At 45.3% G+C, this 17,152-nt stretch overlaps 1 protein-coding gene across 1 annotated transcript in view; it reads right to left on the minus strand.

The window, feature by feature from the left end:
* LOC137414160 (ADP-ribosylation factor-like protein 6-interacting protein 1) overlaps nt 1-17,152 on the minus strand; it is a 56,780-nt gene that overhangs the window by 17,405 nt on the left and 22,223 nt on the right. The window contains exons 3-5 of the mRNA XM_068099650.2: nt 15,558-15,677; nt 15,305-15,425; nt 261-345 (exon numbers count right to left, since the gene is read on the minus strand). Coding sequence (XP_067955751.2) covers nt 261-345; nt 15,305-15,425; nt 15,558-15,677 — 326 coding nt within the window. The remainder of the gene's footprint in view (nt 1-260; nt 346-15,304; nt 15,426-15,557; nt 15,678-17,152) is intronic.

A 17,152-nucleotide genomic window follows, 5' to 3' on the forward strand; every position in this document is an offset into this window, starting at 1 on the left:
AATTGCACACACACACACACACACACACACACACACACACACACACACACACACACACACACACACACACACACACACACACACACACACACACACACACACACACACACACACACACACACACACACACACACACACACACACACACACACACACACACACACACACACACACACACACACACACACACACACACACACAGATTTAACCAGGACCATACAACCAGTTGAAAGGTAAACCTGCAACGTGGCGATACTCACCGAGAAGGTAGGTCAGCAAGAGGTTGTGAATCTGATGTCCAATCCATGCCACAAGAGCCAGCAGAAGTAAGACAGTGATATAATACTGAAAAATAAAACAAAGAAACGCTCATTATTCATGGTCACATGCACAGACACGTACATGCATGTCTTCGAGTTGAGGTTCCGACACCATTGTGCCACCTGTTTGGCAAGTGTAATATTATCATGGTCATTGATAATATTGGCCTTCCGGGTGCGGTTGCGAGAAGACGCTGGCGCTGCATGTTCGCCGCTTCTCCGACTGGATGGATGTACAGGGTCTGCTTCTACTTTTCTGACCTGACATCTCACACCTGTCCTGCCTTTTGTTGATTGTGGATTGGATTTGATTTGTGGATTGTAGACTTTGATATGTGGATTGTGGACGCCGCCATGGCGTCGCGTATGGGGATGCTGGTGCTGTTTGTTTTCCAATGGAAGGCGCACGTGCCGCGCGTTCTCCGGCTGGATAACGGAATCTGCTTTTGATGGTACGGAATACGGAATCAAAAGGTACGGAATCTGCTTTTGATGGTACGGAATACGGAATCAAAAGGTACGGAATCTGCTTTTCTAGTACTCTTGGCGGCTTTTTGGCCGACGGGTCTGCTCTCTGCTTGATCCTCCCGGCTTCACCTGTCCTGCTCTTCTGCCGTTGCCTCCTGCCCGCTCCCGGGCATCTCGCACCTGTCCTGCCTTTTGTTTCTTGGGTTGCTCTCCTGTGAGTTGCCTGGACGGCTGGCTGGCTCCCTGTTGGCCACCGCTGCGGTCGTCGAGCTGCAGGACACTCGCTGGCTGTTGACCGGCTGCCTCGGCTCGCTCGTCCTTGGCTCTCTATTGGTCCTCGGGCTGCTCATCTTCATTCCTCGACCCTCCTCGCGTGTCGTGCTCTGGACCAGCCTGTTGTGCCTGGCGCTTTTGTCAGCCAGCCTGTGGCTGCTGGCTGACCTCTCCGGGCTTTGTGCCCCTTCGCGCCTGCCTGGCATGGCACTGAGGTACTCCGCCGCTAGGCTTCAACTCAACCACTCCACTCTGCCATGCATCTGTCATCAAAAATCACGGACTCCTACGACGACCTAGATACATCCATAGAGGCTCCGGTCGCAGGTTTGTTTATTCCCAGACAGGTCACTCCATCCCCTCACTCTGGTCAGCTGAGCGCACTCTCACCCGTCGATTATGTCATCACAGCAACATACACGAACGCGCCCCCTGTCTGCAAGCCATGGCAAAATCACCCGAGTCCATCCGCACCATACAAAGCAATATGAAGCTTACTCTGTTCAATACCTGGTCCCTCAACAATAAAAGCCACATCTTGAAAGTCTTCATTCTGGACAATAAACTGGACTTTGACTGAAACCTGGCAACAACCTCTGGACTACCTCTCACTCATAGGGTATGAGCCAGACCCCCCAAATTGACCGGTCGGTACCACACAGATGGAGTAAGGCTCATTGTGATTTTTAGCAAGATATATGTCCCTAGATATGAAAAAAAGTGATAGCAGTGTATAACTCTCGGCCATCTCTGTGTTATCACCCGAAATATTATTATACGCCCGCTTCGCTTCGCCAAAAAATGTGATATTTGCTAAAATTGGAATAAATATGTTTTTAAGGACCACAGAGTGCCGAGATCGAGATCGAGATCGTATTTGTTCGAGAGATCATGATAAACCTAGAGTGTGGAGCAAGTTTGCATGCATTGTGAAATATAATGTAGCTGATGTTACAAACCTACTTTAGGATACTAGCTAATACCAAAAATTACACTGAGATACCAAAAGTAGTAGACGAATAAACCTAAAATGTTCAAAAGCTATGTTTCGTTCCAAAATATCAAAATTAGGGGGTATGGTTGAACATATTTTGAACTTTCCCAAAATATGTGCCCCAAACAACCACCATATTACAAAGTAATGATATATTCCAATGCAGTGGTTCCTTGCGAAGATTGAGGGGTCAAATGTTACTCTGGGAGTTTTCATTTTTGAAATATTGACAAAAATGTACAATGCGAATTCTGAACTCGAAGCGATTTCGACCACTTTTTCACTAAATTTAACATATTTTTTGTCATTATATCAATATTTTGATAAATAACCCCCACAAATGTTCTATATTTCTATTACTATATTAGTTGGCACCCAGTATGCAAATTATTGGCACTCTGGTCCTTAAAAACATTTATTCCAATTTTAGCAAATATCACATTTTTTGGCGAAGCGAAGCAGGCGTATAATAATATTTCGGGTGATAACACAGAGATGGCCGAGAGTTATACACTGCTATCACTTTTTTTTCATATCTAGGGACATATATCTTGCTAAAAATCACAATGAGCCTTACTCCATCTGTATGGTACCGACCAACCCCCTTGGCTCATAGCCTATCAACCTCACTACACCCAATGGTTACTCTTACATCAATAAACCATGCTCGGAGGGCCGAGGTGGTGGAATTGCTGTAATACACCGACAGGACATCAAGACCAGAATCATCTCCATCTCATCTGCTCCATCATTTGAACACCTGGCTTTTAAACTTTCTGGTTACACACAGTCATGGCAGTTGTCTACCACCCTCCCAAACCACACCCATCATTCCTGTCTGACTTCTCTTACTTTCTGACCCAGTTCTGTTCCTTCTCCCCCTCAACCCTCCTCCTCGGTGATTTCAATATCCACATTGACTCCACTGACTCCACAATAACCACTGACTTCACTGATTTACTCACCTGCTTTAACCTCACTCAACATGTCAACTTTCCCACCCATAACCGTGGTCACATTCTGGACCTTGTCTGTTCTATTGGACTAAATCTACACCATCTCTCTGGCTCTGACCTCACCCTCTCCGATCACTTAGCCATCACTATGACTATCAACATTCCCACCCCAGCACCAAGGCAAAAACGCATAATCAACTTCCATAAGCTAAACTCTTTCACCTACCTCATTCTCATCTTCCCTCTCCGAAAAGATGTCCACTTCTCCCTTCGTTGATTTGCACAGCCCCTCTGACCTCACTGACTACTACAACCACACTCTCCTCCTGCCTCGACCAGCTTGCGCCTATAAAAACCAAAACAGTTTCCTTCACCCATTCTGCTCCCTGTTTTACCCCTGAACTCCGCTTGATGAAAACCCGTGCCCGCCAACTTGAAAGACTCCGTAATAAAACAGGCCTCACAATCCACTCCCAAGCCTACAAAGATCGCCTGCAGCACTACAAAGATGCCCTCTCCCACGCCCGCTCCACCTACTACTCTCAAATAATCCACTCTGGCTCCGGAAACCCAAAAGCACTCTTCTCCACAATAAACAAACTCCTCAGCCCCCTGGATACCACCACCCAGTCATTCACAGTCGACAATTGCATTTCTTTCCTTTCATTCTTCCAAAGCAAGATAGACAACATCTACAGCAGCTTAACCACCACCTCACCTGCTCCCCCTCAAACCATCTGCCCACCCCCCTTATCCTGCCAACCCCTATCTCAGTTTTCCCCAATCTCCCCTACTGACCTCAACTCCTCACAGGAATGAAAACTGCCACCTGCACTCTGGACCCCATCCCCTCCAGCTTTGTTAAGGCTTGCCTTCCTGCTCTCTCTCCACTTATCACTGCAACGATAAACTCCTCCACGTCTACTGGCATCGTCCCACCAACCCTCAAAATCGCTGCTGTCACCCCCATTCTGAAAAGAACTGGACTCAACCCTGACACCCCAAATAACTTCAAACCTATCTCCAACCTACCTTTTCTGTCAAAAGTTTTGGAATGCACTGCAGCCACTCAACTCAAACTTCACCTCTCTGCCAATAACCTGTATGAAACATTCCAATCCGGATTCCACCTCAACCACAGTACGGAAACTGCACTCATCAAAATCACAAACGACCTTCTCCTCTCCTCCGACGCCGGTAACCTCAACATTCTCATCCTTCTCATCCTTCTCGACCTCAGCGCCACCTTTGACACCATCAATCACACCATCAATCACACCATCCTCCTCACCCGACTTGAAACCACCTTTAACATCACTGGCACTGCCCTTTCTTGGATCAAATCATACCTCTCCGACAGGCACCAGTTCATCTCCATCAATAACTGCAAATCCACCCACAACTTCACCCTCAACATCGACGGATTCCCAGTATCCACCGCCCCTCACATCCGGAATCTTGGCATCATCTTTGACCAAACCCTCTCCTTCGACAAACACACTAAACAGATCACCAAGACAGCCTTCTTTCATCTGAAAAACATTGCCCGTCTCCCTCCATCCCTCTCCTCCACAGCTGCAGAAACCCTCATCCATGCCTTCATCACTTCCCGTCTGGACTACTGCAACAGCCTCATCTATGGTTCACCCTCAAATATCATCAATAAACTTCAATACATTCAGAACTCCGCTGCCCGTCTACTCACCCACTCCCGGGCCCGGGACCACATCACCCCCGTCCTTCACAAGCTCCACTGGCTCCCCATCTCCCAGAGAATCCAGTACAAAATCCTCCTCCTGACCGACAAAGCCCTCCATAACCTGGCCCCATCCTATCTGACTGACCTCCTCCCCAGACACACTCCCACCTGCACCCACCCCCCCCCCCCCCCATCCGGACCAAACTCAGATCCTGGGGGGACACGGCCTTCTCCATCGCCACTCCCACACTCTGGAACTCACTACCTCAAACCATCAGAGACTCCTCCTCACATCTTATATCGCAAGTGGGTGGAGGTTCCCTCTGATAGAACTTCCTGGCTAGTGATAGTCCCAGACAAATTCAAGAACGTCATCTTACAACAGGTGCATGGTACCCGCTCCGGCGGCCATTTGTGCAGAACAAAGACAATATCTCGGGTCCGCCGGAGGTCCCAGACAAATTCAAGAACGTCATCTTACAACAGGTGCATGGTACCTGCTCCGGCGGCCATTTGTGCAGAACAAAGACAATATCTCAGGTCCGCCGGAGGTTCTCCAGATCAACAAACCCAAGAAACAACTTCTTCCTCTTCTCCATGTCCTTCTCCTGCAACTGCCTCACAATAAAGAGTGCGTCTGTCGTTCAAATTCACATTCACACCACATTCAAATCATCACTCAAGACCCACCTGTTCAACACCGCATTCAACCCCTGACCGTCTCTTCTCCTTCTCCTTCCTTTCTGTTTGGTTATTTAATCATGTATTTTTGTCTTTTTTGTCTTTGTTTTACGTACTATGTCAAAGCGTCTTTGGGTTTCTTGAAAAGCGCTATACAAAATAAATGTATTATTGTATTATTATTGTTATTATTATTGAAATTACTGCTAATTAATTATTCTCAGTCTGCAAATCTACCTGAAGAACTTGAGTAAGACGCTAGGCTTTATGCCATGTTCCCAGACCTCAATCAAGCATTTCCATTCTGTGGACAAGGGCAGCTCTGGAAAGTTCTGACCAAGTCTGAATAACCTACAAAGCTTGTATCCATTACGTGACTATTATAATGACGGAACGTATGGCTGAGTACATGCAGATGGCAAGTTTGGGAAAAAATTTCCCATTCCAGCTGAGTGAAGCAATTTTTTGCCCCGCCCCAGACTGATTCTTCTTCTTTCGTATATATGGCTGCAGGTGGCATCATTTGCTGGAGGCGCAGCGATGCTGCTGATGCCGTGCCCCACGTGCAGGTTAGAGTAGGAATTTGTAATTTGTTCAGGGTGCAGGCGACGGCTCAGTCACCTACTCTAAAGGACGCCTCCAGATCATTAAGGTCCACCAACCAATGTTAGCAGATGGGACGCCCACTTTAACGTCCATCCGAGGGACGGCACACACCGATACCGAGCCATGCTTGTAAAACTGATTACACCAATCCTGGGTTTAAAAAAAAAAAATTGTATATTTTTATTTTACAATTCTCAGGCATGCAAAACAAAAAAGCACCGCTGAAAAACAAATGGTGCACACATCGAAATTAGATTGGATGGTGGACTTTTTAACCCTTCCAAAGTGCACACACGAAACAAAGTCCGACATGTGCCGATACGAGACCTATTATTGTCCCATAAAACCCAACTTGGCCTCATTGTAAAAACCTATAAGCGTGAGCGGCAGCAGCCTGCAGATGGTACATCGCTGTAGTGTAGACCAGAAGCAAGGGGGGGGGGGGGGGATGATGCAAAGGCCCTTCAGCAGCAGAAAGCAGAGAGTCGTGTCAAGTTTTCAGATAAATATACAACCTAATTTGGCCAACATACTTAAAATGGATAAGAAGAGATCTATGCAAAACAAAATGGCGTTACCAACAGTTTTTTTTTTTGTGTACAAGATCGAGGCTCGCGTAAGAGCTAACATTAATGACAAAAAAACATAAAATAAAGGGAGCAGAGACAAGATGGTGAGAGAGGGAAGCACAAGTACAACAGACATCGGGAGATCTGTGGGAGGAAGAGGGCTTGGGGGTAGGAAGCACGAGAAGGGGGGGGGGGGGGGGAGGGTGGGAGAGGTATAAAACATATGGACACTGCTAGGACTTCCAGGAAAAGTCGGAATTTCAAAAAAGTGGATCTGGGGTGAATGCATGGGGGTAGAAGAGATCAAGGTTTTGGATGGGGGAAGACAAGAGATGGTGGTGAACAGCTGTTTCAAAGACCTGGAGGGAGGAGTGGCATTGAATAGAGTGTGGGAGTTTGTTCCAGATGCGGGAGAAAAGAGGAATGAAAGAGTGAAGGTGAATAGAGAATCTTGATTTTGGCAATTTAACCAAAAGAGGGTTGCAGGCAGATATTGTGCGACCTGTAGGAATATTTGGGGGACAAAGCACAGACAGAGCTGGGGGAGATAGGCCAGAGGAGTCGGGAGAAGACGAAGACCACCAACCTGCCTGCGGTGAGCGAGTGAAAGTCCCTCGGAGTTAGCTTCATCACAGGACATTCCAACGATTCTGAAAGCTTTGGTTTGAACAGCGTGAAGCCGAGCTAGGTGTGAGGCAGGAGTACCAGCCCAGAGGGGAGAACAGTATTCCATTGAGCTGCGGATGAAAGCCTTGTATGTGGTGAGGAGCTCGGGTGTGCCAAGGAAGAACTTGGCACAACAGATAATGCCCAGTCGGCGACTGGCTTTGGAGGCCAGCTTGGAAATGTGGTTTTCCCAGGAAATATCATGGCAGATAGTGAGACCCAAAAGCTTGAGTGACAACTTCTTGGAGAGGATTGTTCAGAAAGTAGATGGGAGGGTTTTCCAGACTATCTTTTTGGAGAGACATAGTGAGAGTGAGATTTGTCAGGATTGAAAGACATGTTCCACTTGTTTGCCCATGACCAGTCTGTGGTTTTGTCCAGGTCTGCAGAGAGCGAAAAGGCTGCAGACTGCCGATCTGAGGGATGAGGAATGGAGTGGCACAGAGTGGAGTCATCAGCAAAGAGAGGGAGAGGATTTTCCAGAGAGTCAGAGAGATCATTGATGAAGCCCAGAAAAAGCACAGGGCCCAGAACACTGCCTTGGGGAACTCCAGCCTGAACAGGAAGGGAAGATTTGAGAAATCCATTCAGAATCCCCAGGATGAGTTTATGTCAGAGGCAGTAGAGATGGGAGACCAGTCCAGATGATTGATGGCTGCTTGAAGACCATGCCAGTCGTCCTGAGTGAAATGCCAGACTCGTCGATGCTGAGGAGGCTCTCTGAGAATGGCCAGAGAGATGACCACTTTAACAAGCACATGATCAGAAGAACCGATTGGAGCAGAAGAAGAGCAGCAGACATTTGCAGGGAAGTTTGTCATAACAAAGTCTACAAGAGAAGATACTCCATTGACTGAGATCCAGGTCAGGAAATTGCCAGATTGTGTCAGTCCCAGTGAGTCGCAGAAGTTCTTTGCTGAGGGGCCATGGCTGGTGAGAGAGGAACCCACACCCAGCCAGCTGGTATGATGACAGTCGAAGTCACCACATATGAGGAAGAGAGAGTTGGGATGAGTGGATAGAAGTTGGTCCATGTTGTCAGACGGGGAGATGTAAATTGAGTCATCACTGTTTGGACGGTACAGAACACATATGAACAAAAGGTGGGAGTGGAGAGGAAGCCGTATCCAGAGGTACTCCTGGGGGTGGGGTGGAGAGAGGGCAGTGCAAGGAGAGTGAGGAAGAGAGGTTTTGATAGACAGCCACCCCACCACCTGGACGAGGCTCAGGTCTATCATACCAGAGGAGGGAGTAACCAGGAAGACATATTAAAGAATCAGAGACATCTTGAAGGAGGAAAGTTTGTGAAGCAGATTACGTCTGGTTTGTCAGAAGCAACCTGTATGGAGAGATCAGTCAGGTTTGAGCGTATTTCCCAACAACTTCCTGATCAGTCAGGACAGTACTTGCCAACTCGCAAGCATAGCAGTTGTTTGCTGTCGTGGGATAAGCGTGGGATAAGGACCGTGGGATAAGCTGTCGTGTGGTGGTGGGAGATCATGAATGGGGGTGGGACAGACGCTGTAGGAAAGGGCCACCTCCACCTAGTGTTAATTAAAGCAAAGTGCAACTGTTCAGCTACACAGCGTCCATGTCCAATTGAGACCAGCTGTGGGCAGTTTAAATGCTGTGGTGCAGCGCTGCCCCATTCTGGGGAGAGGCCATTGGGAAGCAGACGTGGGTTGTCCCAGGTGAAAATCAATAAGTAAACTTGTGTGTGAGCACACGCACTCTCTGCTTCGTCATCGGAGGAAGAGGCATCCCTCATTGCCATTTCTCTTTACCATTGTTCCCTGAGCCACATCGACCTGAATGACTACACCATTGTGGTGGAGCCAGAACAAGCTCGTCAGTCAAGAAATCTTCGCCTGCTCCCCCTTCATCGCACGAGTCCGGTAGTTTGGCATTATTTATTACCCTCACCAGAGGAGAGGGTATTGCATTTGAGTCAGTTACTTGCAAAAATCGAAGCTTTTTCAAGCATATTGGTTGTTCTTGTGTTATTACTTGCTGGAAAAAATTTTCCGGCAATTATGTTGATCTGTTCGTTTGTCTGTTTCTTACTTGCCGGAAAAATTTTTCCGGCAAGTATGTTGATCTGTTCGTTTGTTACTTGCCGGAAAAAATTTTCCGGCAAGTATGTTGATCTGTTCGTTTGTTACTTGCCGGAAAAAATTTTCCGGCAAGTATGTTGATCTGTTCGTTTGTCTGTCTGTCTGTCTGTCTGTCTGTCTGTCTGTTTGTTTGCAGCACTGCGTCTACACCGTTGCACGTAGAATCGCAAAACTTTGCACACATATTGGTCTTGCCCTGGAATAGACTGTGCCCAATTGATGACGTCATCGGTGACGTGGTTCGGCCGCCATCTTGGAAAAAACGAAAAACTTTGCACCTCTATATCTCCGAAAGTACTGAACAGAAAAAATTGACATGGCTCGTTGTAAAGAACTCTCCATGGGGAATAAAATACGTAAATGATGACGTCATCAGTCACGTGGTTCTGGCGCCATCTTGGAAAAACCGAAAAACGTTGCGCCACTATATCTCCAAAAGTGCTGAACAGAAAAAATTGAGACTTGGCTCATTGTAAAGAACTCTCCATGGGGAATAAAATATGTTAATGATGACGTCATATGTCACGTGGTCGGCCGCCATCTTGGAAAAACGGCAAAAATTTTCACCACTATATCTCCAAAAGTGCTGAAAAGAAAAAATTGAGACATGGCTCATTGTAAAGAACTCTCCATGGGGAATAAAATATGTTAATGATGACGTCATCAGTCACGTGGTCGGCCGCCATCTTGGAAAAACCGAAAAACTCTGCACCTCCACATCTCCAAAAGTCCTGAACAGAAAAAATTGAGGTATGGCTCATTGTAAAGAACTCTCCATGGGGAATAAAATATGTTAATGATGACGTCATCGGTCACGTGGTTCGGCCGCCATATTTGTCCTAAATGGCCGATAAAAAAGTACATTCCGGCAAGTCCTCGGTCTCTGACCGATTTTTCATTACTTGCCGGAAAAATTTTTCCGGCAAGTATGTTGATCTGTTCGTTTGTCTGTTTGTCTGTCTGTCTGTCTGTCTGTCTGTTTGCAGCACTGCGTCTACACCGTTGCACGGCGAATCGCCAAACTTTGCACACATATTGGTCTTGCCCTGGAATAGACCGTGCCCAATTGATGACGTCATCGGTGACGTGGTTCGGCCGCCATCTTGGAAAAACTGAAAAACCTTGCACCTCTATATCTCCGAAAGTACTGAACAGAAAAAATTGAGACATGGCTCATTGTAAAGAACTCTCCATGGGGAATAAAATATGTAAATGATGACGTCATCAGTCACGTGGTTCGGTCGCCATCTTGGAAAAACGGCAAAACGTTGCGCCACGATATCTCCAAAAGTGCTGAACAGAAAAAATTGAGACATGGCTCATCTATCTATAATTCCAGTAATCTCTGTGTGTATGTGTGTGTGTATGTCTGTGTGTATGTCTGTGTGTATGTCTGTGTGTTTGTCTGTGTGTTTGTCTGTGACCGCTGTTTCTCGACAACCACGGGTCCGATATACTTGAAACTTGCCAGGTATATTGCTGGGGACCTGAGGATGTGCCTTTTCAAGGTTTCATATTAATCGGAGAAGTAGTTACCGAGCTATGGCGATTTAGCCGTTCGCCGTTCGCTTTGGCTTTGCGAATGGACCAAACCATTCATATGTAAATAGAGGGGGGGGTTCTGTGGTCGTTGCGAATGGACCAAACCATTTCATGTAAATAGAGGGGGGGGGGGGGGGAGGTTCTGTGGTCGTTGCGAATGGACCAAACCATTCATATGTAAATAGAGGGGGGGGGGGGGGGGGGTTCTGTGGTCGTTGCGAATGGACCAAACCATTTCATGTAAATATAGGGGGGGGGTTCTGTGGTCGTTACTGCCACGTGGTTTCAAAGTTTTTTTTTGTTGTTGTTGTTTGCACGCACGTACGGGCACCCACGTACGGGCACGTCCTAGTTGTAAAGAACTCTCCATGGGGAATAAAATATGTTAATGATGACGTCATATGTCACGTGGTCGGCCGCCATCTTGGAAAAACGGCAAAACTTTGCACCACTATATCGCCAAAAGTGCTGAACAGAAAAAATTGAGACATGGCTCATTGTAAAGAACTCCACATGGGGAATAAAATATGTTAATGATGACGTCATCAGTCACGTGGTCGGCCGCCATCTTGGAAAAACGGCAAAACTTTGCACTACGAAATCTCCAAAAGTGCTGAACAGAAAAAATTGAGACATGGCTCATTGTAAAAAACACTCCATGGGGAATAAAATATGTTAATGATGATGTCATACGTCACGTGGTCGGCCGCCATCTTGGAAAAAGGGCAAAAATTTGCACCACTATATCTCCAAAAGTGCTGAACAGAAAAAATTGAGACATGGCTCATTGTAAAGAACTCTCCATGGGGAATAAAATTTGTTAATGATGACGTCATATGTCACGTGGTTCGGCCGCCATCTTGGAAAAACCGAAATATTTTGCACCTCCATATCTCTGAATGTGCTGAATAGAAAAAATTGAGACATGGCTCATTGTAAAGAACCCTCCATGGGGAATAAAATATGTTAATGATGATGCCATCGGTCACGTGGTTCGGCCGCCATCTTGGAAAAACGGCAAAAACTTTGCACCACTATATCTCCAAAAGTGCAGAATGGAAAAAATTGAGACATGGCTCATTGCAAAGAACTCTCCATGGGGAATAAAATATGTTAATGATGACGTCATCGGTCAGGTGGTTCGGCCGCCATCTTGGAAAAACCGAAAAACTTTGCACCTTCATATCTCCGAAAGTGCTGAACAGAAAATATTGAGACATGGCTCATTGTTAATAACTCTCCATGGGGAATAAAATATGTTAATGATGATGTCATATGTCACGTGGTCGGCCGCCATCTTGGAAAAACGGCAAAACTTTGCACCACGAAATCTCCAAAAGTGCTGAACAGAAAAAATTGAGACATGGCTCATGGTAAAGAACTCTCCATGGGGAATAAAATATGTTAATGATGATGTCATATGTCACGTGGTCGGCCGCCATCTTGGAAAAACGGCAAAAATTTGCACCACTATATCTCCAAAAGTGCTGAACAGAAAGAATTGAGACATGGCTCATTGTAAAGAACTCTCCATGGGGAATAAAATATGTTAATGATGACGTCATCGGTCACGTGGTTTGGTCGCCATATTTGTCCTAAATGGCCGATAAAAAAGTACATTCCGGCAAGTCCTCGGTCTCTGACCGATTTTTCATCTGTTTGTCTGTCTGTCTGTCTGTTTGCAGCACTGCGTCTACACCGTTGCACGTAGAATCGCCAAACTTTGCACACATATTGGTCTTGCCCTGGAATAGACTGTGCCCAATTGATGACGTCATCGGTGACGTGGTTCGGCCGCCATCTTGGAAAAACCGAAAAACTTTGCACCTCTATATCTCCGAAAGTACTGAACAGAAAAAATTGAGACATGGCTCGTTGTAAAGAACTCTCCATGGGGAATAAAATACGTAAATGATGACGTCATCAGTCACGTGGTTCTGGCGCCATCTTGGAAAAACCGAAAAACGTTGCGCCACTATATCTCCAAAAGTGCTGAACAGAAAAAATTGAGACTTGGCTCATTGTAAAGAACTCTCCATGGGGAATAAAATATGTTAATGATGACGTCATATGTCACGTGGTCGGCCGCCATCTTGGAAAAACCGAAAAACTCTGCACCTCCACATCTCCAAAAGTCCTGAACAGAAAAAATTGAGGTATGGCTCATTGAAAAGAACTCTCCATGGGGAATAAAATATGTTAATGATGACGTCATGTACCACATAGTTCGGCCGCCATATTTGTTCTAAATGGCCGATAAAAAAGTACATTCCGGCAAGTCCTCGGTCTCTGACCGATTTTTCATCTGTTTGTCTGTCTGTTTGCAGCACTGCGTCTACACCGTTGCACGGAGAATCGCCAAACTTTGCACACATATTGGTCTTGCCCTGGAATAGACTGTGCCCAATTGATGACGTCATCGGTGACGTGGTTCGGCCGCCATCTTGGAAAAACCGAAAAACTTGGCACCTCTATATCTCCGAAAGTACTGTACAGAAAAAATTGAGACATGGCTCATTGTAAAGAACTCTCCATGGGGAATAAAATATGTTACTGATGACGTCATATGTCACGTGGTCGGCCGCCATCTTGGAAAAACGGCAAAAAATTGCACCACTATAGCTCCAAAAGTGCTGAACAGAAAAAATTGAGGCATGGCTCATTGGAAAGAACTCTCCAGGGGGAATAAAATATGTTAATGATGACGTCATCGGTCACGTGGTTCTGCCGCCATCTTGGAAAATCCGAAAAACTTTGCACCTCCATATCTCCGAAGGTGCTGAATAGAAAAAATTGAGACATGGCTCATTGGAAAGAACTCTCCGTGGGGAATAAAATATGTTAATGATGACGTCATCGGTCACGTGGTTCGGCCGCCATCTTGGAAAATCCGAAAAACGTTGCACCTCTATCTCCAAAAGTGCTGAACAGAAAAAATTGAGACATGGCTCATTGTAAAGAACTCTCCGTGGGGAATAAAATATGTTAATGATGACGTCATCTATCACGTGGTTCAGCCGCCATATTTGTTCTAAATGGCCGATAAAAAAGTACATTCCGGCAAGTCCTCGGTCTCTGACCGATTTTTCATTTTGTCTGTTTGTTTGTCTGTCAGTCAGTCAGTCAGTCAGTCGCCTACAGGTCACAATTTTCAACCGATCTTCACAAAACCAAATGGTAGAGTTGGTCATAAGCAAGGAGCCTATTGTTTTTGGGGTCAAAAAGTCAATAGATATAGTCCAAAGGTCACCAACTTTGTCAAATTTCGAAAATCCTCAATTTTCATCCGATTGACTTGAAATTTTAAGAGGATTTGCATATCTGGTCACTGAATTGAACCACCGAGTAGTTGTGAGGTCAGCATAAGCCAAGTTTCTAAAATCCTCAATTTATCTGATTGACTAGCATTTAAGATGATTCGCATACCATGTCAATGAATTAAACCACCAACTATTTTTTTAGGTCAACATCGGCAAAATTTCTAAAATCCACAATTTTCATACAAATATCTCGAAATTTGAAGAGGATTTGCATATCTGGTTACTGAATTCAACCCCAACTAATTGAGGTCAACATAGGCCAAAAGGTCAACATAGGCTAGATTTCTAAAATCCTCAACGTTCATCTGACTTGAAATTTTAACAGGATTTGCATACCAGTTCAGTTCACTGAATTGACCAATTATTTTTGAGGTCATCATAGGCCAACAACTTAACTTCATCCGATCAAGATGAAATTTCTTGAGCGTCATATCAGGATAAATTGGAGAGAAAAAATGACGGCATCGGTCACGTGGTTATGCTGCCATATTTGTTTAAACACAAAAGCCTTAAAACCACTAAAAACACGTCCTGGTGAGGGTCTGCAATCTCCGATTGCTCGTTTCCCTTGTACTCCAGTTCGGGTTTTCGCGTCCGATCCTCGCCATTGTCTGTCCTCAGGCAAAATATCTGTCCATCCAGGTTCTGCTGTCTTGTCAGTGTTGGTATTTCTTACAATAAACCATTTTATTTAAGACGTGACAATATCATGGATCGTCGATCTCCCATTTAAGAACTGCTGATGCTGTTTGCATTGGTTTGACATTCAAAAACACCGAATAAACACCTGACTGTGGCAAACACATAGTACGTTCAACATTCATGCATGTGGAGGAGAAATATGCATTTTGGGCTTTTGAATGTCAGTCAAAATTATCATTTACCGACAGCAACTCATGCAGAACATCAATGAAGCAGTGGATGGATCCACCGATCGATATCAATAACGAGCGGTGGGCATTTCATCGTAGCAAAGGGACAAAATTATTTCATTCCATTGGTGGATTTGATTTCCAGAATCAAAACTTTAAAAGTTAATTACGAGCCACATCTGCACACAAGCTTTGCAGTTCTCGAAACGGAACAGAAAACTCACCACCCTGGGGCGATCCTGTCTGAGGGTACACAAGCTGTCAAAGACAGCACGTGTGGCATACTTGCTCTGCACCAGCTGGCTGCAGATCTCATGGAAGCGTTGCTGCTGCTGCTCTTGAAGACTGGGGTAGCCAAGTGGGAAGATCATGTAAAAATCAATCACAAACACATAATTAAGGGAGGGGCTGAGGGATTCGAAGCAAGGAAGCATTTAAGTTTATAAAATGCCAGGAAATTAACAATGCGTCACTCACTACACGTCAGGACCAAAGAACCGCTCGGTGACGATGGGCACCATGTAGTCAGCCAAGCACACGAACATGACTAAAGTTGATAAGCCGGTCAGTATTGAGGGGTCAAGCCAATACACCAACCTGGAAATCAAACAAAAACTCCATCATTTAAAAGTAGTTTCAATTATCCAGTTTGCAATTGATTCCACTCAAATACACCACCACAACCCTTATTGATATTCATGGAAAAAGGTGGGGGTGGGGACCGACAAAATTGCTAAAGACTAATGTAACATTTATTGAATTTACAAGTTAACTCGACTAAAGGACAAACAAGAAGACGTCAAGCAGAGCACGATACTTGCGAAATTCACCCCCCCCCCCCCCCCCATCCTCTCCCCAAAAAATAAAAAGTTGCCATGGATACAAATTGTCCATTTCATCAAGATTAAATTTGACAATTTTAATCAAAGCTCGGGTCAATCGGATTAAAATTGATGATTTTTCAGATGAAAACGTATATTAGAAGTTTGACCTCGAGTTGACCTTTGACCTTAAAAATAGTTGGTTTCCCAATTCAATGAGGCACTGTGCAATTGCTGTTTACTTTTCAAGTCAATCGGATGAAAAAATGACAATTTTAGAAATTCGACCTCAAGATGACATTTGACGTTTGACCTCAAAATCAATAGGCTTCTTCTATATGACCAACTCTACCATCTGGTGAAGTCTCATGAAGATCTGTTTAAAATTGTGACCTGTACGCAATTGACAAACGGACAGAATAACGCAAAAAACAAATTCCAACCGATATACAGTACTTGGAAATATATAGTACACAGTACTTATCTGTAATCTGGTGGTGAATGAAGGCCGCATTCCAGTGGATTGGGAACTGAATACCCTCGTCCCTCTAGGTGACCTTCTGGACTGTGGCTCGTATGAAGCGATAAAGTTATTGGAGCATGAAATGAAGGTATTGGAAAGGGTGTTGGAGAACAGGATAAGGAAGAAAGTGAAGAACGACAAAATGCAGTTTGGATTTATGCCAGGAAGAGGAACGACACACTTTTTTATTGTAAGGCAGTTGCAGGAGAAGTACATGGAGAAGTGTAAGAAGTCGTTTCTTGGGTTTGTTGATCTGGAAAAAGCATTAGATAGGGTTCCACACGAAGTAGTGACATGGGCATTGAAGAAGTTAGGAGTGGAGGAATGGTTGATCAGAGTAGTGATGGCAATGTACGAGAGAGCACGCACAGCTGTAAGGATGGAGGACGCGAACAGTGGTGAGTTTGAGGTGAAGGTGGGAGTGCATCAGGGGTCGGTACAAAGTCCACTATTATTTGTAGCTGTGATGGAGGTGCTGGCTCGGTGTGTAAAGGACGGTTTACCGTGGGAGTTGTTGTATGCAGATGATCTGGTGTTGATTGCGGAGAGTATGGATGGACTGAAGGAGAAGATGAACAAGTGAAAGGCATGCATGAAGACAAAAGGTCTGAAGGTGAATATCGGAAAGACGATGGTGATGGCAAGTGGTAAAGAATGTGGTGAGGTGGAAAGAACTGGGAAGTGGCAGTGTGCTGTGTGCAGGAAGGGTGTCGGAGTGAACTCCATTC

Source organism: Myxine glutinosa, chromosome 3, assembly GCF_964187855.1.
Source record: "Myxine glutinosa chromosome 3, kmMyxGlut1.1, whole genome shotgun sequence".
Classification (NCBI taxonomy): Eukaryota; Metazoa; Chordata; class Myxini; order Myxiniformes; family Myxinidae; genus Myxine; species Myxine glutinosa.